At 53.7% G+C, this 26,864-nt stretch overlaps 10 protein-coding genes across 10 annotated transcripts; 6 read left to right on the top strand and 4 right to left on the bottom strand.

Moving 5' to 3' along the window:
• Window positions 1-247: 247 nt before the first annotated feature.
• HMPREF1541_04447 (uncharacterized protein) lies at window positions 248-2,179 on the top strand (the record flags this gene model as incomplete). The annotated part of the gene is made up of 1 exon (XM_008718792.1): window positions 248-2,179. The coding sequence occupies one exon, from the start codon at window positions 248-250 to the stop codon at window positions 2,177-2,179; it is 1,932 nt and encodes a 643-aa protein (XP_008717014.1).
• A 41-nt stretch (window positions 2,180-2,220) lies between these two features.
• Window positions 2,221-4,524, bottom strand: HMPREF1541_04446 (uncharacterized protein; the record flags this gene model as incomplete). Its single annotated transcript, XM_008718791.1, has 1 exon — window positions 2,221-4,524. The coding sequence occupies one exon, from the start codon at window positions 4,522-4,524 to the stop codon at window positions 2,221-2,223; it is 2,304 nt and encodes a 767-aa protein (XP_008717013.1).
• Window positions 4,525-5,038: 514 nt separating this feature from the next.
• On the bottom strand, window positions 5,039-8,561 carry HMPREF1541_04445 (uncharacterized protein; the record flags this gene model as incomplete). Its single annotated transcript, XM_008718790.1, has 4 exons — window positions 5,039-5,421; window positions 5,474-7,215; window positions 7,265-8,449; window positions 8,506-8,561. The coding sequence occupies 4 exons, from the start codon at window positions 8,559-8,561 to the stop codon at window positions 5,039-5,041; spliced, it is 3,366 nt and encodes a 1,121-aa protein (XP_008717012.1).
• Window positions 8,562-9,156: 595 nt separating this feature from the next.
• On the top strand, window positions 9,157-10,824 carry HMPREF1541_04444 (uncharacterized protein; the record flags this gene model as incomplete). The annotated part of the gene is made up of 4 exons (XM_008718789.1): window positions 9,157-9,237; window positions 9,293-10,146; window positions 10,194-10,327; window positions 10,373-10,824. 4 exons carry the CDS (start codon window positions 9,157-9,159, stop codon window positions 10,822-10,824), a joined length of 1,521 nt encoding a protein of 506 aa, XP_008717011.1.
• A 73-nt stretch (window positions 10,825-10,897) lies between these two features.
• HMPREF1541_04443 (uncharacterized protein) lies at window positions 10,898-11,749 on the bottom strand (the record flags this gene model as incomplete). The annotated part of the gene is made up of 1 exon (XM_008718788.1): window positions 10,898-11,749. One exon carries the CDS (start codon window positions 11,747-11,749, stop codon window positions 10,898-10,900), a length of 852 nt encoding a protein of 283 aa, XP_008717010.1.
• A 1,159-nt stretch (window positions 11,750-12,908) lies between these two features.
• HMPREF1541_04442 (uncharacterized protein) lies at window positions 12,909-14,669 on the top strand (the record flags this gene model as incomplete). The annotated part of the gene is made up of 1 exon (XM_008718787.1): window positions 12,909-14,669. The coding sequence occupies one exon, from the start codon at window positions 12,909-12,911 to the stop codon at window positions 14,667-14,669; it is 1,761 nt and encodes a 586-aa protein (XP_008717009.1).
• Window positions 14,670-14,964: 295 nt separating this feature from the next.
• Window positions 14,965-15,918, bottom strand: HMPREF1541_04441 (histone chaperone asf1; the record flags this gene model as incomplete). Its single annotated transcript, XM_008718786.1, has 3 exons — window positions 14,965-15,358; window positions 15,406-15,754; window positions 15,810-15,918. 3 exons carry the CDS (start codon window positions 15,916-15,918, stop codon window positions 14,965-14,967), a joined length of 852 nt encoding a protein of 283 aa, XP_008717008.1.
• A 594-nt stretch (window positions 15,919-16,512) lies between these two features.
• On the top strand, window positions 16,513-19,514 carry HMPREF1541_04440 (uncharacterized protein; the record flags this gene model as incomplete). Its single annotated transcript, XM_008718785.1, has 2 exons — window positions 16,513-17,220; window positions 17,271-19,514. The coding sequence occupies 2 exons, from the start codon at window positions 16,513-16,515 to the stop codon at window positions 19,512-19,514; spliced, it is 2,952 nt and encodes a 983-aa protein (XP_008717007.1).
• A 1,306-nt stretch (window positions 19,515-20,820) lies between these two features.
• Window positions 20,821-24,166, top strand: HMPREF1541_04439 (uncharacterized protein; the record flags this gene model as incomplete). Its single annotated transcript, XM_008718784.1, has 2 exons — window positions 20,821-21,213; window positions 21,536-24,166. The coding sequence occupies 2 exons, from the start codon at window positions 20,821-20,823 to the stop codon at window positions 24,164-24,166; spliced, it is 3,024 nt and encodes a 1,007-aa protein (XP_008717006.1).
• A 1,325-nt stretch (window positions 24,167-25,491) lies between these two features.
• Window positions 25,492-26,451, top strand: HMPREF1541_04438 (uncharacterized protein; the record flags this gene model as incomplete). The annotated part of the gene is made up of 2 exons (XM_008718783.1): window positions 25,492-25,875; window positions 25,924-26,451. 2 exons carry the CDS (start codon window positions 25,492-25,494, stop codon window positions 26,449-26,451), a joined length of 912 nt encoding a protein of 303 aa, XP_008717005.1.
• Between the last annotated feature and the right edge of the window lie 413 nt (window positions 26,452-26,864).

Here is a 26,864-nt window from a genome sequence, read left to right as displayed (position 1 = left end):
TGGCAAAACTCTCCGAATCCACAGCTTGTTCTAGTTTTTGACTCTTTCTTCGACGACTCATAGATAGTCCTATCAAAAGCATAGACTCATGCGCAGTAAGGCAAACCACGTTTCAATCTGCAACACAAGGCGCATGCTCTTGGCAGTTCGAATGTGAGCACGCCGCCTCCGGAGCTTTATTAATTGGTCAAATCATTGCCAAGTACACGAGACGCCCGCTCTTCCATACGCAGATGCACTCGGCCCAATGAGAGACTCCCTCTCCACTCCAGATTGGCACTGGCGCACCCACTCATCCTACCAACACATTGCACCCCCGACTACCTTGACCGCCGCCAAATTCCAAGAAGTCACCAACCTCCTCCTCGCCAATCCAAACCTCAACTCCTCCCACCTCTTCCGCGCCGACATCGTCTCTGACTCCGCCAGCCAGCTGAAGACGCGGGCGCAGCAGGAGGAGGCGCTCCTTCATGCAGCCGATGCATCTAGCCTATCAGGCGGGGACGGTGCCGTACCCTCGTACACACCAGTGCCAGCTGTAAATGGCGTGCAACCACACAGGACAGTCGTGCGGCGATTGATCCCGCGAAACCAGAATCTGGATCGGGCACTAGAGCAGACTTGTTTCTTCTACGAGAGACTGGAGGGTGGTGCTGAGGTGGTGGTGTATGTGCCGCATGCGGCTAGTGAGGGCGATATGCCATGGTATCATCCGAAGGTGCGGGCTCTCGCATATGTATTTGCGCCGGGGGGAGCAGGTGGCTGCGAGGAGGCAGCGGTGAGCGTGTGGTGGGTGCCTTTTGATTCAGAGCAGAAAGGTGTGGGGCCGGAAGTGCCGCAGCGACTTCATCGGACGCTGTTGGCGCTTGGAAGCACTTTTATGAGGCTGGTGCGCTACGATTCACAAGCACATAGCTCAGCATTTGTCCCGGCATCTGATTCAACAGCCACTGGCTCGGACAGGGACCTTGGCCTCGACCTTGACCTCCGCCCCACCGCCATCAAAGATACCCTTCTCCCGCAGCATACCGTCCAGGACACTTACGCACGCCTCAAGACCGCTTACGCACCGCATCTCATCGCCTCCTGGGTCGAAAGCACGCCGCCAGAGAAGCATGTCTTTGAGGATCTTGCTATCGCCGCATTCCTACTATGCCTGTGGCAGAAGATGTACGGCACTGCTCAAAGTGAGAGATGGAAGGGATTCGTGGATATCGCATGTGGGAATGGACTGCTGGTATGGATTCTGAATCGGGAAGGTTGGAGCGGACGAGGCGTGGATGCGCGGAGGAGAAAGACTTGGGGTGCCCTGGGCTTAGAAGGCACCGATCATACCCCTGCAACCGTGGAGGAAAGGGTCATTGTGCCCCGGCCGTTCCTCGACGAGCTGGAAGCGGAAGCAGACGGACACTCCCCCAGCGGATGGGTGCTACGCGACACGGGCATGAGAGTCCACGACGGCATCTTCGAGCCAGGCACCTTCATCATCTCCAACCACGCCGACGAGCTCACAACCTGGACGCCCCTCCTAGCCGCCCTGAGCTCCCCAGCCTCCCCCCTCCCCTTCCTCAACATTCCCTGCTGCAGCCACGCCTTCAGCGGCGAGAAACACAGATACAACCCCAACGAAGTGCGCCTGGGTCCCGTAGCAGGAAACACTAAGACACAGAACGGCGACGACATCGAGGACCAGCAGCAGCAGCAAAGCCAGCAAGGCGACCTCAAGGCCCTAAGAGTAAAAAGACTGAAGGAGCGCAGCGGCGCCGACGACAAGAGCATGTACGTGTGCCTGACGAAGAAGGTGGTGCAGCTGGCGCGCGAGTTGGGCGTGCAGACGACGTGCACTTTGATGCGGATTCCGAGCACGCGGAACATCGCGGTTGTGAATCTCGGTGGGTGGGATAATGGGGTTGACGTAGAGACTTCAGGGAAGGAGTGGGGGCGGCGGAAGGCGCACGAGCTTATCGAGAGGGAATGCGCGAGGAGCGGCGGCTTGAAGAGGAGTGCGGAGATTTGGGTGGAGAGGGCGCGGAAGCTGCATAGTGGGCAGGGGAGGGGGAAGGTGAACTGGGGGCGGAAGATGGAGGGTGGTGAGAAGGACGCGCGAGTCCAGACGGAGCACGGGGAGATGGGAAGCAGTACTTGTCAGCAGGAGAAGGTCTACACTGAGCCGGAATAAAGAAGAAGGTCCATCATGTCATGATTCATGCTCGTGCGCTTTCACGAGCTACCACTGCCCCGGACGCTCATGCTCTTCACGCTCCCGCCATAATCATCATCATCCTCCTCGTCGACATGCTGCGGCAGGGCCACGTCGAAGACGCCCTCACACCACTCGGCAAACGTCTCCGAGTCCCAGACCATCTCCTCTGGGCTCTTGCCCTTGCGGGAAATACCCTTGCCGGAAGCGACGCCATTCGCACCTTTCTTGCCAGCAGAATATTTGTCGAAAAAGATCTCATAGATCTGCACGACCTGATCTTCAACAGCGGCGACCAGGGTCTCGCGTGTTCGCGGGTCCGTGAGGTACTGCTCGAGCTTGGCCCGCAGGATGGGCGTTTCTTTCTGCACTTTTTCTCTTGTGGCGGCGACGGCATCCTCGAGCTTGCCCTTGCCCAGCCCGTCTTTTGGCAGATGGCTCGTCATGTCCGACGCGAAGCCGGCGGTGAATTCGTTGATCACATTCCTCAGGCGGCCGTCGAGCTCGACTTTGGCGTCTAGCATGTTCTCTACGACGCGGGGTAAGAGGCCGCCGGTCGTGAAGAGCCTGAGCCAGTTGCCGGCGTTGAAGAGGCCGCCACGCTCACGTAGTTCGTAGAATGTGGATGTAATGTTTGAGAAGTCGAAGGATACGTCTGGGGTGACGAACTCGATATCGAAGGCTACTATTTGCGACTTCAGCAAGAGAAGATGCCGGAGCAGGAAGAGTTGGCCGTCAGCCGGGGATGATTTGGTGCTGATCAAACTTGATGCGTGAAGCAGCGAGGCTGTCGTAGAATGCACGATCTGATGTGCGAGATCGTCAAAAATGGTACTGTTTACTAGACGATAGATGCGGGAGAGGAGCGACAGAGCTCGGGGCAGCGTCGGATACGAATTTTGTAGTGTTTGCGAGTTGGTCGTACTGAAGGAGAAGGGCAGAACATTGTTCTCGTCGTCAGACTCAACGTCCAAAGTCTCGCTCGCAGGGGCCTTGCCTCGCTTTCCAGACAGAGGGGCGGGTCCAGAGGCAGCTGTAGCTGGTCTCGATGATTGCCGAGGATAGTCCAGATCCTGCGGAGTTGGTCTGTAGCTCTCGATCTCGGTTCTGAGAATGGCTTGGGCGCGGAAAAGAAGCCTTGTCTGGGTGTCTTCCAGCGCTTGCTGGACTAGGAGGCCGAAGTCAAGCTGAGTAGGATCCGGTGGACCGTCTTCGTCCTCCTCCTGCATATAACGTGTCTGGAGCAGACTGACGAGGGAGCACAACTTCGACATGCGCGCCTCGTGGACAATACGTGGACGTAGATAATCGTACATTGGTTCGCACAAAGATTCCAGGAAGTCATAGACGCCTCGTTGGCCGTGGAACCATTCCTGCCATAGCTCAAATTCGTCCAGGCAGATTCCTCGAATATAACTGATGGAGGACCGGGCAAATTGGACCAAGTCATTCGATCCGGGTGCCTGTGCCATTTCGGCAAGGTGCTTCTGAATGAGAGGCAAGAGGAGTCTCGCTCGACATGCCGCAAAAGACTGGTGCAACTCATTCATCAGAGACTGGTACTCTCCCTCCTCGCCGGGCTGCGCATCCGCCGGTGGGTTGGCACGTTTCTGGATTTCGAGACCTAATTCCTTCATTTCCTCCGCACCAACCCTGAATTTCGCATATAGCAGCGCAGACTGAGTGGTGTCGTTTAATTGTTTTGCTGCTATTCGACCAGCGACTTCTGTAGTTGTTTCCCTGACACTGGACATGAAGGCATTCCGAACGAGTGTCAATGCTCGGGTAAGAAGCAGCCGGTATCTCGACCGATATGACTCTGCTTCCTTGTGCTCTGTATGAGTCTGCATGTAGTCTATGCATTCATCCAGCGTTTTCAGCATCTCCGAGAAGTCTTTTGATCTGGCAAGACTACCTGCACCTGGGGCGTTGAGGCGCCTCGTAATGCGTTCGAGAGGTTCGTAGTATCTCAAGTTCTCGGCAATTGCTTCCGCATTGGCCGCGTTCCTCTTCTGTTCCTCGAGCACATTGGCCGTCTGTTTCTGAAAAGCTTGGGTCTGGGAGTCGATCGTACGAAAAGCGGCAGAGATCTCGGACAGTTCGTTCAGCGTTTCGGCCGTGCTCGTTAAAAGATGGTCAAGATGGAATTTCGCAGCGTCTAGTTGGTCCAAGTAGTCCTGGTACCTTCCGAGACTGGCATCAAGAAGGCGCTCATCGACGTCTTTGGACAGACCCAGGAGATCGAGCTCCGTCTCCGCGCTATTCACAAGTCGCAGAACGTCTGTACTTTCTGCTGCGGCTTCCTTCGAGTCCGACTCCGCCATGCTGCCTTCTGTGCGTGGATGCTCGGCAGTCTTGTTCTCAATGTCGGAGAGACAGCCATGAAGCCCAAAAACGCAGCGCAGTAGGCGGATCCAGTCAACGAGCCGGATGTCACCAACTGCAGGGGGAGAGACTCAGCCGAGAATGTTGCAACTTGTCGTGCTTCGCAGCCTGCGTCAGAGGCCGCTCTGCGCCACAGTACAGGTGTGTGGAATTCCGCTCCGCCCCGCTCCCAGCTCTAATGACGACGTCTACTACTACGCAACCTACAATTCTTTTCAGATTATCTGGCTAAGAAGTTTTGGCATACTGGTCATTTGTAGTCTGAGCACTTGGACTCGCTTACGCAACCCAGCTAGATCTCCTGACTGCTCTGGTCTCGATACAATAGTTGGTCCGAAGGTAATGGACGACGAAACTTCCAAGGTTGTCAAAATTTATCATATTTGCTACAGCTCTGGCTTCATGCACCGAGACCCAGATGTTCATGGTTTGCTAATCTTTTGGACGAGCCAACTAGAATGCTACTGAACGGGCTTTTGAGACCTCATTCAAAAGTTTGAGGACCTTCGCGCGCTGCAGATCAGCAGCTCGTACAGGGTTCTTCGGCCCAACCAGCCGGAGTGCTCGAGGAAGCTTCGGCTGCTCTTCCAAGTCCATTTGCTGCAGGACCTCACGACAAGTCCTAGACGCTTCTGCCAATTGACCGAGCTTGATCTCAACTTCTGCCCTCCCTGTCATTACCTCACTCCAGTTTGGATGCTTAGGACCAATTCTTTCAAACATCTCGTCAAGGACCGCCATTGCTTTGTCTAGTTGCCGAGACCTAGCGTACGCCCGGGCAAGGTTGCCCTTGGTCATGTGCATGCCAACGTGGTCGTCTCCAAGCGTGCGCTTGACTATCGGTAAAATAGATTCAAGGAGTTCGACAGCCCGGCCCGCGTTGGGAACTCTCGTACACACTGGTCACAACCGTCTCTGCCTGTACAAAATCCTTGCTGGCCAAGCAGGTCATACCAAATTCATTTTCTGCCATGAGGGTGTCTGGATGGTTGGGCCCAAAGAACTTTTGACGCTTTCTCATAACTGCGACTAAGAGCTGCTGAGCTCGTGCTAGCTGACCCAAGTGATGCAATGTGCGTGCCAGATTTAGCATCGCACTCAGTGTCAGGGGGTCGATGGAGCCAAGCTTGGCCTTCAGACCGGCGTATGCTCGTTGTCCCGTGTACTCGGATATACCAAGCTCGCCTGCTAGCCACAGACTTTGCGTGATATCGTTGAGGGCAATGCAATATTCGAGGTGCATTGGTGGCCATATCGGGAACCAGTCGGACAAGCGTTTCCGCGAGAGCGTTCGCGCCTGGATCAGTCGACCCTGGAGCTTTATGGTTTCCTCAATTTTGAACGAGTTCCATAAGATCTGAGATAGTATTCGTTGAGCTTCTAGGCTAGCTTCGTGATTTTGACCTAGTCCACTGCAACAGAAATCGACGACTCGGCGCTGAAGGTCTCTCGCTTGCTTCCAATGTCCAGATTCTGCATAAAGCAGAGCAAATCTTTGTAAATGGATCGCCTCATGACGATTTTTCGGATACAGAGATCTGGACCTTTCGAGAATCGAGACGCAGAAATTGATGTGTGGTAGAATAGAGCGGCGAAATCTACTCCCTGAAGTATCTAGGTGCGACGATATACCTCGAGAGAGGAGCTCCACGGTGTAGCTCAGCCAGTCGATATCACCCTCGGGTGCTTTGATCGTACCTTGAGTCTTCTGTTCTAGAGCATTAGTACCAGCTTGAGCGGTCAGACGCGTCTTGGCCCACTTGTGAATTAGTGGATGTATCATGCAAGTCTCTCTTTCTGTGTCGTATTCAATGATTGAGTAGTCATGGAGGACGTTGATTGCCTTGGATAATCGACGCTCTGTCAGGCCCCACGATTCTGTAGGCCTGGACTTTATTGGTTTCAGCTTCAAGAGGTCAGGCACGTCCTGATTGACCGATTCCGGGCTGAGCCATGCTGCCCGGAAGATTTCCCGACTGATGGATTCAAAGTGTAGGTGCACGAAGATGGACAAGAGAATTCTGGCATCTTCAGCGGCTTTGGCACGATCAATCTTTATCCGATCGAAAGTCATGTTCCAGTTTGCGAATACGACAGCTTCCTCCTTTTCGAGTTCATCGGCATCGTCTGAAGAGACCGCAACGACATGTCGTTCGTTCAAGTAATGTGCAAGATACTCCTTGAGAGTCCGGCAATGCTGCCGGATGCTATTACCGGCCAAGTTGATAGCAAGGGCCAGGTATCGGAGTTCAGTGGCTAAAATTTTCGCCGTTGGCCGATCTTGCCGCTGTGGTGGCAGATCCGCAGTCTTGAGCAGAAGCTCCACCGCATCTTCCGGATCCATCCCTCGAAGCTGCAAGGCAAACCCCTGCGGAAACGTGTCCACAACCTTTCGGTTCCGGGTCGTGATCAAAACATCCCCGTAGGCACTATCAGGAATGAGGTCTGCGATTCCTAGATCGGGGTCATCTGCGTTATCCAGAATGAGCAGCCAGGGCTTCGTCCGCTCATACAGCCAGAATTTGCCGGCTTCGAACGTTGCACCCCTGCCATGCTCTTGACCGAGTATGCTATATCTCGCTTCTGCATTTGCTTTGGAGCTGGCGTCGATGAAGAAGACGTCCCAGTAGCTATATAGCCTGGTTAATATTGGTAATATACAATAAGGAAGTGGCTCACTCGTGACGGGCTTGCTCGGCGTACTTCAGGCAAAACTGAGTTTTTCCCGAACCCGAGACACCATGTATAACAGCGATTCTGGGTCCTTCGCGACCGGATACCGCACTGGGGTCGGCAAATGCTCTTTGCAGCAGCCTTAGTTGTAGCTGACGGCCGGTGAATCTTGGACACGAGCGTTTTGAGAACTTGTAAGCTTTCTGAGTTGCGCTTTCCTGCGGATTGCCGTCTCCAGGGTCAGATCTGTGGTGCCCGTTTCTGTTGACAATGTAGTTGTTAGTTATGTTGTCACCGAAGTGTGTTCGCCCTCCAGTGATGATATTGCGCTGAAAATTGTGGCCATGCTCCGGTTCCGGTGGGCTCAGGGCGTCTAGATGGGAGTCTTGGTTCAGGAACGGGTCAGATCGCCACCGTGCTTGTATTGACGAGGCGGCCGAGGACACACACGACTTCAGAACAGACCATATATGTTCTGTGCCCTGATTGGTCTTGTCGTTAAAGCTGAGGAGATCTCGGTGCGCAGCGGCAAGACCGTAGCTCTCGCTCCCCTCCAGCGTTGGGGCAGCAGAATGCTTTTCCACGAGTAGGGCGCTCATGTCACCGATGTGCGTATCTTGGAGCTCCCAGTAATTGAAGACTAATACAGAATCAGCGAGCGGCCGAAATTGCAAATGAAGATCCGACAGCATGCTGGAGTCTGGCGGCTCTCTGACTCGGGTGGATTCGTATAGTAGGGCAATTGCGAACTGGTTGATAGGTCCGGCTGCATATGGCGATAGGATCTCCAGGGCACTTCTGGAGATGCCCAAATGCGGCGTCGATACGAACAACACTGCATAAGTGGACAAAAATATCGACCGACACCAAGCCGAGGCCTCTTTCACAACTCCGGAGCGTACGAGGGCACTTTTGACGATGAGGCCGCCGAAGCCATGGCAGATGAAGACCAGAGGCCTTTTTGACTCCGCTTCCAGCCTTCTATAGAGCAGCAGGTCTTTCAAGAGCGCATCGGCTTCGGAACGCAAGCATTCATCGCCACTTGTCCCAATGTCGAGCAAAGAGTCGGGATTGTAATCGTAGAGCAGGATCCGACATTGCCAGGTCTCCTGCCGGATGAGACGAGGCAACCAATCCCATGAATCTATGGGTGGCGTGACAACGTCGAACAGATTGCGTACGGCTACGATGCTGCCACAACGTAAGCGAAGCTCTATCCCGTTAGACAGGGCTCGATCGAATCTTACTCTATTGGGGACCCAGCTTGCAGTTCAGGCGATTCAAATAAAACTGTCAGCGGCATACCGAATCCATAACGCCTGTAAAGTGAGCTGAGATACGTTGGCACTCGAGCGTGCGAGCTGCAGAAACAATAAGCAGAAAAGCGCGGATGGACGCGAGACCTCAACACAGGCCATTAGTGCTGTAACGTGTTCTTAGGCGCCAAGGCGACGGCTTGCCTCCGGCAGTCATGGCGGAGGGCCTCTATCTGGGACTTGTGCCTGCCAGGACGCGCCGCATTTGACATCAAGAGTCGCACTCTGCAGCTCGCAGTTGAGACAGGGAAAGTTGCAGCGTCGTTATAGCACAGGTGCACCCGAGTGGTTCGTCTTGGGTTTCGGCAGGACCCCCTTCCCCGACAGTCTAAATTGGCCGCCCAATCGTAGGTCAGCCATAGCCGCATACACCCAAGCTAGCCGCCAGCAGTGCTAGGAAGCTCCTGCAGGGGTATCGTCGCTTCTTCTGAATCAGGTCCGAACAAGTTCGTGTACTTCTGGCCCGCCGACAGAGCTCTGTTATCTGTCCATCTGATGTTCATCTGTCCTAGAATCTGACTAGATCTACACAATCTCAATGCTTGCGTGACTCTGGTATGAGAGCTCGATCAAGCTAATTTCATGCTCCTCTTGACGCTTGCCTTGGGCTTTGGAGCCTTTGCCATAGCGCTTCAAATCTTGACGTGGTTCCGAGAGCATGAAGTACGTGTGCGACTGACTCTCGGGAGGACTCACCTGACCTAACACATGTCAATAGGCTAAATCGCAACGAGCAGCACTGCATGGCTGCCAACCACCACCACGCCTGCTCAATCAGAGACCCTTCGGCCTGGATCGCCTGGAGCAAATATTTCGGGCGAACAGTGAATCACGTCTCATGGAGCTCTTCTTGTTCCACTTCCGACTGTGGGGCACTACACTTGAGCAGGTTTTCCTCGGCACACAGGCGTTCGGGACTATTGAGCCGCGGAATCTGGAAACCATATTGAGCTCCCATTTCCAGGATTGGTCTATGGGATCGAGACACCGGGTTATGCACCCTTTCTTCGGGGATGGTATATTCACTCAAGAGGGAAATGACTGGAAACGCTCCCGTGAGCTGTTGAGACCCCAATTTGCTTATAAGCAGTACGAGGATCTGGCGGTGTTCCATGAGTCTGTTGATACTCTCATCGCCGCCCTTCCAGAGTCTGGCCTCGTGGACCTACAGCCATACTTCTTCAAACTCACTTTGGATGTCACCACATCGTTCTTGTTTGGAGAGTCGGTTAACTCACTTAGCCAGGCCGATGATGGTAGCAAGCTCAACTTCGCTACTGCCTTCAACACAGCCCAGGACTACGTTGCGAAGCGTATGAGGTTACAAGATCTGTACTGGCTTGTAGGCGGACGCAAATTTCGCGACGCATGCAATGCCGTGCACCGCTTTGCTGACCAAATTATTGACAAAAATTTGGATCGTGGTCCAGACGCCGATGATAAGCAAGGACGATATGTTTTCCTTGACTTTCTCTCCGAGAACACCTCCGATAGGACTGCTCTCCGAAGCCAGATCATCAACATTCTTGTCGCTGGACGAGACACAACAGCTTGTCTCATCTCTTGGACCATGTTAGTATACAATTATCTAGTGTGGGACTTCTCTAATGCTTACATAGATTCTTGCTGATGAGGCACCCTCGCTGTCTAGACAAACTCAGAAGTGAAATCGCAGAAACGGTAGGTGGCAGAAGCGATCTGTCGCGCTCTGACTTGAAAGCAATCAAGTACCTGCATCACGTTCTCAACGAGAGTAAGTCCCAATGGACTTGGTGATTCAACATTCTGACACCTGTAGCGTTACGCCTCTACCCCTCTGTCCCAGTCAACTCGCGCGAAGCTGTACGAGATACACTACTTCCCGTCGGTGGCGGTCCAAATCTGGATAAACCCGTTTTCGTTCCCAAAGGTGCCGCGGTGGCGTATAGTGTCTACGCCATGCACCGAAGACCAGACTTTTATGGCATGGACGCCGAATTGTTCCGGCCTGAGCGGTGGGAGGAGCCTATGGCCTTAAATGATGACCCCGTGAATGCGAAATGGGGCTTTCTTCCCTTCAATGGCGGCCCGAGAATGTGCCTAGGCATGGATTTCGGCCTTTACGAGGCAGCGTACACCGTGGTCAGGCTGCTACAAAGGTTTCCAAATATGAGCCTGCCGCCAGGCGAGAAGGTGGAGCTAACAGGCGTCGAAAAGCAAACGATGACTCTTGTTGTTTCGATAACAGAGGGCTGCCACGTGAAGCTTTAGACGGATTCGCCCTGGGCCATCGATCTACCGTTCAGATCTGGGAAGGCTAAATTTCACGACCAAGCATACAATATCAGCCGTTCCAAAAAGCATCAAGGTCGACGCCCAACACATTACCTTGGAGTACCTTTGCCTCGCCTGTCATGGTATTCCCAGCGTACAAGTTTCTTCTCGTGTTGCGAGGAAGATTCCATCCAAGGTCACCTTGGGCTACACGAGCCCTGCCGCCGATCTTGTTGTTGTGGAAGACATGGCCATCGAGATTCGATATCAGTCGTGGTTGCAAAGTCCCATCTAGGTTGACAGTGTCCGAATGACTGGTGTCTTCTCCAGAGGTGTCCAGTTGACCTTGCATCCCACCGCCTGTGGTACCAGAAACGGATTGTCCACCCTCGAGATCTCTATCTTCGAAAAGCTTCTCCAGTTCTGCCACAAAGAAGCCAATACGCTCGATGCAATCCGTCAGAAGCTTCTTGTTGTGCAAAGCCCATGATATCTTATTTTGCAGAGGTAGTCTTCGCTGCCTCTGGGAAGACGTGTGACTCAATGTCTGCCTCGTTTGTTCAAGGCTAGTGCCAACGGCTTCGATGGCACAGAGGCGGCTCGATGGTACATCGTTGGTGAAGTTTCCGTATCTGTTATGAAGTGGTTCGATCTTTTGTAGGAGCTTTTCGATGTGGCATAAGGCACGGGCTACAAGCACCCTTTGTGATTCGTGTTCAGGCGTTGGATTGAGTTCTCGAGAGGCCTGCTGCTTTTGACACCTCTTCAGCCGGTCGGCTAGAAACATAAGCTGCGTGCATGCTTCTTCGTAGTCGTCGCCCACGCTTCGGGCGCTTTGGATCTGTTCGGCCAATTCCAAGCAAGTTGAGAACAAGGTCAAAAGACCAGCGCCTCCAACGACTAGCCCTGCTACTTCTGCCATTGTAAGAACAGAACAAACGTTCGGAATAGGCAGGCTGATCTGGTGGGGAGTATCGTATGAAGAAGGAGAAGCATGTACATTTGTAGCAGTAAAAATGGGGCATCATTGGGGTCATAAGACCCATAGGTAGGCTACAGTACAAGCATGTTTCACCTTGATAGGTCACAGAGGCGCGAGGACGTAGGCGAGCGGCCGGTTCTGCGAGCGCATCACGATCGACTGTGGCTGAGACTGCAGGCAGGCTCTACGCGTGTAGCAATTCCAAATCCAGGCCACCTTGCGATCGTACTCGCGCCAATGTAAGTATTAAACAAGCAGACGAGCAAGGGAGAGCATGTCGGAAAGCTGGAACTATGCTTCTGCATTCTATGCCCACCGTTGGGTCCGTTGCAACCCTGTAGACTCAAGTGTCTCATCAAGGAACCCCTACGGCCTCGAGACGGTTGGGCGGATGCAGCCGCCGGGGATGCGGACGAGACGCTGCAGCCTAGGAGCTTTTGGCGCACCTGCTGAACATGGGTTCTTCCCAGTGTCTTGGCGGTTTTTACTGGCACTGCATGAGGCTCGCTCACGGCCATAACTTGGCGTGGCTTTTCCGCGTCATGGCGCCGCACCTTCTAGCGCCTTTTTTACGAAGCATTGTGAGGTTGAGCTCATATACTGCGAGATCTTCTGCGCGTTGGTTCGAGCGAGAGCTGCAGCAGTGGAGCAGAGTATGCTGTCTAAGAAGTGTGCTCGCAGGCCTGTGGTTCACTGCCAAGACTTTAACTGCCTGAGATCCTTGGCGCAACATGAGCTGTCGCCGTAGTGGTGCTTGGACGCAGCATAACAGGTAAGGCGACCAAGCTATGGCAGAATGCATGAGGCGAGATGTTGGAACGGAGACCATGGGCCTGCATGAAAAATTACCCGCTTTCCTAGATGTCTATCAAGCAAGTCCGATTGTTACACGAGTACGAAAACGCAGCGGAGCTTGACTACGGTGGCGAAGGTGGGCGCGATGTGTCTATTCAAGCCACCCAATTAGAGCAGACATGTTCCAACCTTCAAGCAGCTCATCATCGCTCCATGACCTACGGGCAGTCTGCAAGCTCATTCCCTTTTGTAAAGAGGCTACCTTTCTCTGTAGGGAACCTACGCGAACATCACGAATTCAAAAATGGCTGCTGCAAAGCTTCCACGGAGCACAGCCCGCGTGCTCTCGTCCACATCACGGAACATCGCTCTCGGTCAGCGAAATCAGACGAAACGCTTCCTCCATACCCCGCCAACACCACAAGCTTCCCACAGCGAATGGACACGGCCGTCAGCGGCAACTTTCGCGGCTGCGGCAGCTTTAGCTTTAATATACAACGCATCTGTTCAGCATGCGCAAGCCGAAGAGGCTGACCAGCAAGAACTCGTCATCGAGAAGTCAAAGAAAAAGAAGGGTGCTTCTAAGGAAGAGAACAGAGATCTCATCAGCTCACAGCATCTACAAGTCAAGAAAAGCTGGGAGAACCCCGGCGTATACGCCTGGGGCTCCAATACTGGCAAGGTCGTCGCACCGGACTCCAATGAAGCATTCATCAGAACTCCGCAGCGGATAGCATTCTTCGATGATGTCCTCTTACGTGACCTCAAGCTGGACCGCCAATTTGGCGCTGCCATCCTCGAGAACGGAGATCTGGTGCAATGGGGCAAAGGCTATTCCGAGGAGTCATCTACCCCTTCTGTGACTCTGAAAGGCAAAGATCTCAAGCAACTCGCCATCTCGCGCGACCGTATCATCGCCCTCTCCAAGTCTGGTAAAGTCTACTCCATCCCAGCCTCCAAACTCGAGCAAGAGACACAGCCGAAGCAGAGTGAATCCTCATGGATCCCGTACTGGCCCTCCACCAGCCGCATCTCCTACCGCAATCTAACCCCCACGACCCTTGGCTACAACGAGCGCATCACCAGCGTCTCCTCTGGTCTCGAGCACGTCCTGCTCCTCGCCTCATCCGGCCGCGTCTTCTCCGCCGCTTCATCGATGGAAGGCTTCCCCAGCAGAGGCCAGCTCGGCGTTCCGGGCGTAACGTGGTCAACGCGGCCCCCAGGACCCTTCGACATGCCCCATGAAATCACCACTCTAAAAGGATTTGAGATCACCTCTGTAGCCGCCGGCGACACGCACTCCCTGGCTCTCGACCGCGAAGGCCGCGTCTTCGCTTTCGGTGACAACTCCTCCGGCCAACTCGGCATCGACGCCACCGGCGAGGCCCCTTTTGTCGACGTGCCCTCCCTCCTTCCCATTAGCAAGCTTTACAGCGGCACCAGCCAGACCGCCAAAGTTACCAGCATCGCCGCTGGCGGCCTCAACAGCTTCTTCACCATCGACGCCACGCGCGTCGCCGCACCCGACGAGGACACGCGCTCGCTTGCCACTCTGGGTCGTGTGACCGCCGACACATGGGCGTGCGGCCAGGGCCTGCGCGGCGGGCTAGGCAACGGGCGCTGGACGCACATCCAGGACACGCCGTCCAAGATCCCCTCCCTCTCAGGCCTCTTCGAGTACGATGAAGTCAACCGACGCACTATCCCGATCCGCGTCGCGAACATCACGGTAGGCAGCACGCACGCCTCCGCCACGCTCGACAACGTCACATACCTCGCAGCGTCGGAGAAGGGGACGGAGAACGACACGAACTGGGGCGCTGACTGCCTGTGGTGGGGCGGCAATGAGTTCTACCAGCTGGGAACGGGGAAGCGGAACAACGTCGCCAATCCCCTCTATATCAGGCCGTTGGATATGGAGAGCGAGATCCAGGCGGGCAGGAAGGAGGAGCATCGCTTTCATGTCACGCCGCGGAGCACCGTACGCATCAAGGGGAAGAAGGTTGCGATGGAGCAGCGGGTCGAGTGCGGCCGCAATGTTACAGGCGTGTACAGTAGGGTGTGAAGGCCGTGTAGCCATGACCTTTCGAAGGCCTGATCAACAATGTCCTCATCAATGAGTTCGCGAAAAATGGAATCGTTTCGTGTTGTGCTGTAGGAAATGCCATCTAACATGCATGTCCATGGGGCTAGTCTAATCATGCTAGTCACATGCGGTGGTATCAATTATCGTGTCCGATTGCAGCCTTTGCAATAGTCAGGATGAGTCCTGCCATCAAATGTTGTGACCCAAACCATTGTCGTCAATCATCATGCCGCCATCAACGCCCGTACGCCTCGCTGAAAGAAGCACAAGCGATCTAGTGGACCATGACTTCGGGTTGTTTGCCCTCAGTCTTCTTGTCACCGTTGGCTTGGGATTCAGCCGGCTTCTCTTCGCCATCGGCCATCTCCATGTCCTCATCACCTTCGCCCTCTTCTTCCTCATCATCGTCATCGTCTGAGCTTTCCTCCTCGAGATCTTCGCTGCCAGCATCGCTGTCGTCTTCTTTCTTGGCAGTCTCGGTCCCGCCCATCTCAGCATCAGCACCAACAGGGTCTTTGGCGACTTGAGCTTCGGTTTCCTCCAGCTCCTTCTCCAACGCGGCCTGCATATCGGCTTCCTCAGCACCGTATCTAGTCTCATCGTCATCGAGTTGATCAGCCTCGGGTTGCTCAGGTGGATATTCGGCTGGCGCAGAGTCTTCGGAATCCCTAGATGATGTTAGAGCTTCTGCCTAGCTGCAACAGCGGCTACTTACCATTTGATGGCGAAGCGAGTGACTCTGGGCTTTTCTGCGAGGATGTTGCGTCGAACACGCTCGATGACGGGTTTGGCAGGGGGATCGTTCTGCAACTCCTCGCTATCATATTCATTGTTCACATAGTACCCAACGCGTACGAATTCTCTTCCATCGTATGAGCAGGTGAGGAGAATGACAGTGACACCCAATATCTCGGAGGAGGGCAGGCGTGAGAGGTTAGGAGGATCGGCTTCGAAGATGAACTTGTTGACGCCGATAGGGATGGGACCGACAAGCAGGGTGTCTAGCTCTTGATCGTGCTCGGCGGAGGTAGCAGAACCGACGTATGTGAGTTTCCACTCGAGATCTGGTCGTTGTGGTGAGTACTGGCTCATCAGCCGAAGGTCGACTAGGAGACTTACCTTCTTTCAACGACTCCAGACATTCGAAAGTGATCTCAAAGTTGTATGGGTCGGTGAAGCTGGCAGGATTGTTCATAATCCGCACGCCGAGCAGCGAGACAACAGACATCTTGGATGCGTCGAGGTTTTGGCGGGGTAGGATGGGGAAGTATGTTCGCAGGATATGAGTTGGACCGTAAAGATTCTGCGAAGTGCAGTTTGCGAGATGCAGTGTTTAATACGTGAGAGGTAGTGTATGTAGACACAAGAATGGGCAGGTAGGAAGATAAGAGTGTTTCTCACCTCCGAGATATTTGACCGCGATGCGACCTGCTGCTGCCGCGTACCGCGTTAAGTACGCTAACCCCAAAGAAGTAACGCGCCTTGGCTGGTGAAAGCGGCCTGTGTCTGCTCTTTGACTCAGGTACGATTTCCACGACCAGGCGCAGTTATCACCCAACATTCAACACTTGCATCCACCTTCCTTCTGCACTTCCTTTGAGGTTCTGAGAGCCATCTTCTGCACGGCGTAGTAGTTCAAGAATCACTTCTTCCATCACATCATCACGCGACACGAGCGTGCGCATACGACCTCGGCTCTGCGATGTGTCTGCATTTTTCTTCAAGCATCTCAGTGTTTTGATGGTGGTTGAGGGGAACGGATTCTGTTTACGACTGAAGTACAGACCACCAGCTCTTGCTAGAAACAACTCCCTCAGCAATCATGTCTCTTCCACCTAATTCCCCAGGCTCAGATTCTCCAGACCCCGCGCGTGAAAATCTTCTGTCGCCGACTTCAGCATCGCATCCATTACCACCTAGACCATCCAGCAGTCTTGCTTCGCCAGCGAATGCTCAGCAGACGCCTACAGGTACCCCGCTGCAGTCAGTGCAGCCTCGCACGAGAGGTGGCTTCGAAGTTGACGCCGATGACGACGATGAAGATGAAGAACAAGAGGATGGCAAGGACGAGGTCGATGTCTATGATCCAGCTGCAGGCCTAGACCTCGATGACCCAATCCCTGCCCCTGTTCAGAATCCCCTTGATAGACAGTCCAAATCGCCTTCCCAAGAAAATGGAATCACTCCCGTTCCTGCTCAACCTACGGGCAGCCCTACCGGTGTTTCTTCCTCTCTTCTTCCATCTGGCTCTGGCATTCCTTCTGCCATCGCGGAGACTCCTGCCCCAGCTGTTGTTGACGCTCAAGCGCAACCTTCTGAACATTACAGTGTGAATGGTCCACTTTCTTCAGCTGCATCTAAGACGCGACTTGCTCATGATACCATCGGTATTCTGGAAGACCGCATCAAGGATGATCCTCGTGGTGACCCCGATGCCTATCTTGAATTGATCAATGAGTACAAGAGCCGAAATAAGCAAGAAGACGTCAAACAGGCGTACGAGAAATACCTTGAAGTCTTCCCACTCGATGTAAGTTCTATATCTTTCTCGCGTGCTTTTGGGGATCTAATCAAAGCCAGGCTGAAATATGGCGCTCTTATGTGCAATGGGAGGAAGATCACGATCGCAGAAATTCTATGGCTGGCATTTTCGACAAGTCTCTTTTGAAAGTGCTGAATGTTGATCTTTGGATGATGTACATCAACTACGTCCGCCGACGATACAGCCTCCAGAGCGGGGATGTCCAAGGCAATTACAAAATCATCAATGAAGTTTTCAACTTTGCGCTGAAAACCATTGGTATCGACAAGGACGCAGGCAAGGTTTGGCAAGACTATATTGCATTCCTCAAATCCGGACCAGGAACTCTGGGCGGCACCACCTGGCAGGATGGCGCGAAGGCCGACCAGGTTCGCGCTGCGTATCGGCAAGCCATTGCCATTCCCACTGAGGCTGTCACCCAGCTATGGCGAGACTACGACAATTTTGAGACCGGTCTCAGCAAGATCAACGGCCGCAAGCACCTGCAGGAAATGTCTGCCACATATATGACCGCTCGACAAGCCCATGTCCAACTTAGCAATATTACCACCGGCTTGAAGCGTTCTACTCGGCCCCGACTCCCTCCTGCAATTGGATATCAAGGCGACGATGCATTCTCTCGTCAGATCAGTCTATGGGAGGACTGGATTCAATGGGAGAAGGAAGACCCGTTAGTGCTCAAAGATGAAGACGTGGGTGCGTACAGAAATCGTGTTATCTATGCCTACAAGCAGGCGTTGATGGCCTTACAATTCTGGCCAGACATGTGGTACTCGGCTGCCGAGTTCTGCTTTGCGAATGCTAGTGGCAACGAAGATGCGATGAACAAAGAAGCCACTTCTTTCCTCGAGAGAGGCATCAGTGCGAATCCCGAATCGCCCCTGCTCGCTTTCAAATACGCAGATCGCCTTGAGACCACAACTCAAACTGATGAAACTTCCGACCCTGGCGCAAAGGACCGCATTAGAAAAGTACGACAGCCTTTAGACAACGTGGTCGAAGCCTTGTATGCCCTCTACAAGAAAGGTGCTCAGCAAGAGCAACAAGAAATTCAGGAACTTGAGCTAGATTCTGAGACTTCTAACGGCAATGGTGCGGACGATGAAGTTAATGCTGCGAATGTTGCATCTAAAAAGGCCGTTCTTGATGCTCGGATCGACATCGTCAAGAAAGCTGCGCAGACTGAATTGGAGTTACTAACCAAGCTGATCTCACACGTCTGGATTGCGATCGCCCGTGTCACCCGAAGAATCCAAGGGAAAGGAGATGCTCACAGTGGGTTCCGCGGCGTCTTCAACGAGGCTCGGAAGAAGGGCAAACTCACCAGCGTCTTTTACGTTGAATGTGCTGCCATTGAGTGGCAGTGCTACCAGGATAAGACAAGCACACGCCTTCTGGAACGTGGCATGAAACTCTTCCCCGAGGATGGCTACCTACCTTTGAAGTACATCAAGCACCTTTTCGAGATCAACGATGTGACCAATGCGCGTGGAGTCTTCGAGACCAGCGTAACGCGGTTATCAGCCGCTGGGCACAAGGACAAAACCAAGCCGCTTTTCAAGTACCTCCACGAATACGAGTCCAGGTTCGGCGAGCTATCTCAAGTTCAGCGACTGGAGCAACGCATGAAGGAGCTGTTCCCTGAAGACCCGCAGTTGGCCGTTTTCGCGGATCGCTACGCGACCGACAGCTTTGATCCCATCCACGTCTTCCCAATCATCTCCAAACGGCAGCAGATGAGATCCAAGACCGATGAGCCTCTGCCGTCCATTGAGGCTGAAGCTTCTGGATCTCCCACCCAGAACGTCATCGATTCGATTGCAATCAACTCCCCCAAACGGCCATTGCCTGACGACTTTGAAGATGGCGGGGTTCGGAAGCTGGCACGTGGGGAGTCACCTCTCAAGGGTGCGGCTGGTCGGAGGATGAACCAGCAACGCCAGGCTAATGGATCGTCGATCAGTAGCCTCCCAGCTCCCTTGCCGCCTCCACTCCCGCCTCAGATTCATTATCTGCTCAGTATCCTGCCAAAGGCTCACTTCTATACGGACGCCCGGTTCGATGCAGCAAAGATGATCAATCTGATTCGCGATGTTCACCTTCCGCCGCCGGGATCATTGCCAGCACAGCCTACCCCACAACCGCCACCTCAGTCTGCCTGGCCTCACCAGTCACAGGGGCAGGCGCTGCACTATCCGCAGCCGCCCATGCCCGGACCGGGGTATATGCAGCCTCCGACTCCGACCCATAGCCAGTATGGTGGAGGTGAGTTCAAATCCTGACCTTGATAGACCAGATGCTAATCGAGGAACAGCTCCTTTCCGTTTTGCTTAGTTTGATTGGAAACGGAAGCATCCATTGATCTGCTAATCTTGCTCTTCATTGCGCGGCATGGCGCGGCGTTGGAAGTTGTAACAATAATAGCATGCATGTATTGTGCGATGACGACAGTCCGGATCGGCTTACGATCAGATACGGTTGAAGGTGGTCAAGCCAGGGTAGTTGGAGGCTTGCAGAATTAGGCAGCAACGTGATGCATCACATCAATTCCAATCGAGCCTTCTGATTCACTGACCAGAGTCAGCCATACATGCGTACCTCTCCAACGTGAGGAAATCTTGATTCGCAAGCGAGACGATGATTGAACATGACCTGTAGCCCTGTCCGGCCGTGAGCGACGGTTGGTGTTGATTTTGAGTTCGTATAGGCACGGTAGACTGCGATAAGCGGGGACTTGGACCGTCCCAGGCGATTCCCAGGCCCACAACTTTCCTGATCCGGCCCTCAGCCCGGGTGGCAGCCCGCAAAAGCCAAAGCGCGGTGAGGTCCATGATTGTCTTTCTCTCCTTTGCCTGACAACCTCACCGCACCCGCCAACTGAGGTTGCAAGTGAGCATCCCGAGGGGCTCAGATGGCCTCAATCGAGCTTCATTAATATTTCAATAGGGTGTTGGACAGTTTCAGTCAGTCCGCCCCACCTACTGTGGGCCTGGATCCTGGATCCGACAGTGACCGCGACGGTGACTGCTTGGTTGTCCATTGAGAGCGACGTCGAGGCATGTGCTCGTCGACCTTCCCAATTACAAAAGCACCCTTTCTTCTACGCTCTTCCGCACTTGTCATCCTTCCGAACACTCCACCTTGATCGAGCTACCACTTGATCAAGATCTCGCGTTCCCTTCCTACCCTCATACCGCCTACCTTCCCAAGGCCGCTTGAATCTCATCACTCGCCTCGCCACTCCAACCACCGAGTTCAGTCCTGTCTAGGCAGCGACAGCTCAGTCATCTCACCAAACCACAAAGTAAGTAATAAGAAGCCCCTGGCGCAATCCCCTCCCAATGGCAGCGACCTCATCAAGCCGATTGTCTTTTTGAAGTTTGTTTGGGGCTTCACAACGTCCTTCGCTTGACACCATCAGCTTTGCGCTTGTGGTTTGTCTCGATCAAGCATCAAGCCAAACGCGCTGAGGTATTTCAGACAACGTTCTGAGTTCACGTTCTGCTTTGCTTACAACAACATTGTTCTTTGATCGGTCTCATCAGTTCAGACTAACCGCTCAAAAGCTCTCTTAAGTCAATCGCTGTCATGTCTGGTGCTGCTCGCAGACGCGGCAGAGGTCGTGCTCGCGGCCAGCGCGACGAGACCTCCGAGGGCTCCGAACGCCTCTCAATCCCAGCCGGTGGTTTCGACGGCCCCGCCTCTCGTGGTAGTGGCTCAGCTACCTCAGGCCGAGCTCAATCTGGTGGCTCTCCAGCCCGCGGCGGTGGCCCTGCTCCTGCTGGTGGCTTTGTTGGCCAGCAGGGTGCAGGAAGTCGTCGCTCAAGCACCTCGGGCGCTCCTTCCCAGCCTCCCTCTCAGGGTGTGTCTCAAGGCATGCCTAGACATGATCCAGCTCTCGATCCTGCGCATATTCCCAAAGCTACGGATGCGTTGAAGAACGTTGATCTTCCAGCCTCTTTCTTCAACCTCGATCGGTCGGTGAGTACCCTGAATACCCTGCCAACCCTCATCTCCCAGTTGCATTTTTACCAGATATTGGGCACAGTGGCAGATCTGGTCTCGTTCGGATCAATGTCCTGCTTATGCTGGAGACGCTACAGTCATCATTTCGTTGCACCATGCTGGTCTGAGCTGGACTTCATTGTTGCTCTTGACCATAGCCCGTTTCCCGTCGTGCCTTCGCCTTGCGGCTATCTCAACCAGCATCGTTGCCTCAGTCTCCGAAATCACGTTGCCCTTTCTCGTTCAAGACCCCAAAATTACCAAGCCTTCTCAGAAGCCTGATACTAACGAAAGATAGTACGCCGTCGGCACCGAATTCAAGGCTCGTCCAGGCTTCAACACTACCGGCAGAGACATCACCCTTGAACTCAACGCTGTTCAAGTCCGCAACTACCCTGATCGCCAAATCACACAGTACGATGTCGTTATTGGCAACGGTGCTGAGAAGCCCATTGTCAACCGCAAGGTCTGGAACTCGACGACTCGCAAGAATGCTACTGGCCCTGCAATCATCTGGGATGGTAACAAGCTTGCCTGGTCCCTTGATAAGATGAATGAGTTGAGGCTGATGGTGGACCTCGATGCTGAGGAGGGAAGGAAGCCGCGACCTGACGGCAGCAACTCCATCCGCCTGCGAGTCACTCCGACCCGGATCCTTGATCCGACCATCATCCACAGCTATCTTCAGGGCAAGGTCGACAACTCTGTCAACGTTGCCGAAGCCATCAACTTCATGGACCACCTTCTTCGCGAAGGTCCATCTCAGAACCCTAGCCTCGTGGCAGTCAAGCGCTCCTTCTTTGCGCGCGAGGGTAAACGATTTGACCTTGGTGGGGGCATTGAGGTCTTCAGAGGCATATACCAGTCGATGCGTCTCGCTCAAGGCCAGAAGCTGATAGTCAACATCGATGTCGCCAACACGACCTTCTGGAAGCCAATGGCTCTCCTAGCTGCCATTTCAGCAAATCAAGGTGTTCGTGACCCTGTTCAGCTTGCTCAGAGAATGCGGCCAGACGGCAACAACGGACAGCGAAAAAGCAATGCCTTTACTCGTCAAGTTTCAAGCCGCTTCAAGGGCAACGTGTGCACTGCTCAATACCCTGGCAACCCGGCGGCTGGTAAAGAGTGGAAGATTGCTAAGATCGACACTAACAATGCCAATGAGGAGATGCTCGACTGGAAAGACCCCACGACCAAGAAGCCAACTGGCGAGAAGGTCTCCGTCAATGAGTACTTCCGCCGCAAATACAATCAGCGGCTCAAGTACCCTCAGCTTCCTCTTGTTGAGATGACGAAGCGAGGGGTCAAGTACCCAATGGAGTTTCTGCACCTACAGCCGAACCAGCGATACGCTGCAAAGCTCGACGAGAACCAGACGGCGAACATGATCAGGTTTGCGGTTGCTCCACCTAAGGAGCGCAAGGCCGCCATCCAGGAACAAAAAGGCTTCCTCAACTGGCAGAACGATGAGTACCTTAAGAACTACAACCTTAAGATTGACAACGATACCATCAAGACCAACGCTCGACTACTGCCCCCTCCCCAGATCGAGTTTGGCGGCAGGATCGAAAGCCCAGGCACCAAAGGTCGTTGGGACTTGCGTGGTAAGAGGTTTCTCACAGGTAATCCCAAGGAGCTTGTTGCATGGGGCATTGGCGTCTTTCAAGGTCGAATTCCCGCCGACCAAGCTGCCATCACGAGGTTTGCGCAAGACTTTGCCCGAAACTACCGCGGATATGGTGGCAGAGTCTCAAATGCGGGCCCTCACATCATGCAGCTGCCAGCTGACGTGGGAGCTGCTGTCGAGCAGCTTCACCAGGCCACTGGCAACAAGTTCCAGCTGCGGCCCCAGCTGCTGGTGTTCCTTGTCCAAGACAAGAATTCTTTCAACTACTTGCGCATCAAGAAGTCAGCTGATTGCCGCTTTGGTGTGGTCTCTCAAGTCATGCAACTCGCCCAAGTCCTAAAAGGAAACCCACAATACTATGGCAATGTCCTCATGAAGGTCAACGCTAAGCTGGGAGGTTGCACGTCGAGAGTCAAGCCTAATGCGACCAGCGGCTTCAAGGGCACATTCGGCGGCCCCACCATGTTCATCGGTGCTGACGTCTCGCATGCGTCGCCTGGGTCTGCCGAGGCTTCCATGGCCGCCCTGACCGTGTCTTGGGACAAGCATGCCGGCCGGTATGCGGCTGCTTGTCAGACCAACGGCCACCGTGTGGAGATGATTTCTGAGGCCAACATGAGGAATATTCTCGAGCCACTTATCAAGGTTTGGATGAACGATGTGGGTGTTCGACAGTTGCCGACCCAGGTCTACTACATGCGCGATGGTGTTAGCGAGGGCCAGTTCAGCCACGTCATGAATCAAGAGGTCCCGCAGCTGAAGAAAGTGCTCAGCACCGTCGCTGGCAAACCTTGGAGCGGCAAACTCACCGTCATCGTTGCCTCGAAGCGTCATCATGTCCGGGCTTTCCCCAAGCAAGGTGACAGTGTCGCCGGCGACCAGAAGGGCAACCCTGTGCCTGGCTGCCTCATCGAGCGTGATATCACCATGCCCAAGGAGTTCGATTTCTATCTCTACTCTCATATTGCGCTCCAGGGTACATCTCGTCCCGTGCACTACACCATTCTCTACGACGATGCGAATCACCCTCCCAACCAGATTCAGAACATGATCTATGAGCACTGCTACCAATACATGAGGTCGACTACCTCAGTGTCTCTCCACCCTGCGGTGTACTATGCTCACTTGGCCTCGAACCGTGCCAAAGCCCACCAGGACATCGCGGCTTCGGATGGTCCTCAAGGTGGTCCTGGCTTCAAGCAGAATGCGCCACCTTCCTCGGACGCTCCTAGCTCCGAGTCTACACCTCTTCTGAGCATGTTCAATGCCAACGAGATCCGGAAAGCCATGTGGTACATCTAGATCACGAACCCTCTGCAGCAGTTGAAGCCTCTGCTTTGAAACAAAAGGCGAAACCCTGCTCAACGGGTCTGACATTTGAATGCGTTCGAGAAAATTTTCAAAATCCACAAAAAAGAGCCACGGCCGGAATGTGACTTGATCTCCACCCACGCCTTCGGGGTGGCTTCTGGGGATTGTCTGCCGGTCGTCATACCATTGCTGGATTGGTCAATGACTTGAATCTTTCGGGACTTGAGCATTGGCTAGATTCGGATCACACATTCATTTCATGATATTGACAGGATATCTCTATCTATGGGCCACAGATCTCCTCATCGAGCAGATCTATCTATCTTCTTTACCGTAGCTCTAGCTTAGCATAGCAACGAATACCGAAGGCCATCATGTAATTCTCGTCGTCTGCTTGACTTGGTCGTGATCTCGGAATTCACTCGTAGCAAGCCAAAGCCGATTCAGCTTGAACGCCGGACTTGGTCAGGCTTGAAGTGCTACAGCTTCAAGCTGTGGTGGCACCCTCCTCGAAAGCTTGCCTTCGACAAAGACAGACATTCTACTGGGGTCACTTGCTCCTGCACGTTTCCGCTTTCCTCTTCACAGGCGAAGACTTACATCACTGGCCAACTTGCTCCTTCTGCGGGCACGAGCTGTTCATACGTTCTCGAGTTTACAGGAAGACGAAGGCATGGAATCAGCCACCATCAGCTTCGTTCGGTATCGCTCATCAACGAAACAGTCTGACTCTCCAGGATCCGATCGCGGAGACTTTCATGCAGCTCGAATGCAGGAACCCTTCTTAGACAAAGATAGCGGCTTGGTCGTTCTTTGCAAAGCTATGCACAGTTTGCCTTCCCCGCCTCAAGGCAAGGAATCCCACCCGAGGTATTTTTTCCACCTGGAATTCTAGCAAACTCTTCAGGCTGGCCCAGTGAGTACTGCGTTGTCTACTGCCATACCAAGGGCTTTCAAACCTTTCACTGGCAAGTACCGCCTCATGGATCCTTGCATGAAAGCCATGAATGAATATTTCATGGAACAAGGTACCGCCACGATGATGCCTTGCCTTCCAGCAAGCACAAATCATTGTGTGTCAATGAGAGATCAGCAAACAGAACGATGACCAGAATCATCCTTCTGGACAGCAAGACCAGAATATATGCTGACTACGTCCTGCTTCTGGAACACATTTGAACCATCGCGATCACAACCCTCTTGCACTCGTCCATCCAAACCCCCTGCAACCGTCACCTGCTTCCTTCGCATTTCCAACGTCGACCTTCCTTCGAAACCACATCTCTTCCACAATCACCACTTCACCATCAATCACAATGCCTGGTGTCATTCAAACCAACGGCGAAGCCTCCGGTTCCCACCAGAAGAGCAAATCCATTACCCTCTCTCAAATCCAAGTCTCTCGCTATGACAACCTGGCCGAGGCCTTCGCCAACACTGTCAAGATTACTTCCGATCTCAAGCGCAAAGTGAACAACGTCAAGAATCTTGACAAGGAGCTGGATGAGAAGGAGTCCGTTCTCGATAAGAATCTTCGTGTCTCTTCCACCATGCCTGTCGCCCTCGCCCTAGAGGATGCCTCCCGGGCTCTCGCCGACTTCGAGACCACTGATATGCTTGGCGAAACCCTCAAGCATGGCCTCCCTAAGGAGATTGCGGGTATCACGGCTTTCGACATTGCGCAAATTCAGAAGAAGCTGGTGAGTCATCTAGCCTAGATTGAAATCGATCTACTAACATATGGACAGGCCGAGAAGCGCAATCTCCAACTCAACAGTCTCTATGCTCAGTTCCTACGCTGTCCTGCTGACAAGTACCTGGAGCAGTACGTGCCTCGCACCACTCAATGCCCCAAGCCTACGCGCGTCAAGACGGAGCTGCGCGAAGCCATCGCTCAAAAGACTGCCATCGCTGTCAAGGAGGCTCAGCGCGAAGTCCTGAGCAAGTACTCTGGCAAGGATGAGCTGCAGCACGTTATGGACCGATACGAGCAAATCTGCGCAGAAGCTGTTGCGGATGACAGGATCATTGCCAAGCAGCTCGGCAACACCTACGAAGTCCTCCAGGCTCGCACCGACGGCGAGCCCATGGCCAAGCTCAGCGGAAAGCCCTCTTTGGCCGATGTGAAGGCCCTCGTCAGCAAGATCAAGATTGCCAGAACTGAAGCCATCAAAACCGAGAAGCAGACGCAGGAGGCTCTCAAGAAGACTCATCAGAACGAGATGGCTGCGAAGTATCAGACTGCTCTCTCACACCGAAAGGCTCGTGATGCCTGAGTCACCTCGTCGCCCTTCCGAACCGGCAGAACTCCACACCGACCTTTTCTCTTTCGTCAACCTGAGGATTGTGTGTTCTGCAATTGATATCGGGATCTCACACCCTCCGGATTGGCTTCTTTTTCCCTTCTTTTTGGGTTTATTTGATTGTTTAATGGGCGGCATCTGTGGTAACAACTCGGTTGAGCAAAGTAAGACAGTCTCTGGCGTTGCGCGCGTGGGGGATCGAGGATGTGACCTGGCACGGCCTTATCAGGCCATGTTGCCCAGGCGCAGGCTTCGCCGTTTTTTCTGGATTGGTCTACTGTTTGCGTCTGGGATAGACTAAACTCGAGAGCCTTGACTTCTGCATTGTGGAGGGGACAAAAAAAAAGGTGGAAAACTGAAGGCGAGAAAATCTTAGCAGGGGTTAG

Source organism: Cyphellophora europaea, assembly GCF_000365145.1.
Source record: "Cyphellophora europaea CBS 101466 unplaced genomic scaffold supercont1.4, whole genome shotgun sequence".
Classification (NCBI taxonomy): domain Eukaryota; kingdom Fungi; phylum Ascomycota; class Eurotiomycetes; order Chaetothyriales; family Cyphellophoraceae; genus Cyphellophora; species Cyphellophora europaea.
This window is presented reverse-complemented; position numbering and strand designations above follow the sequence as displayed.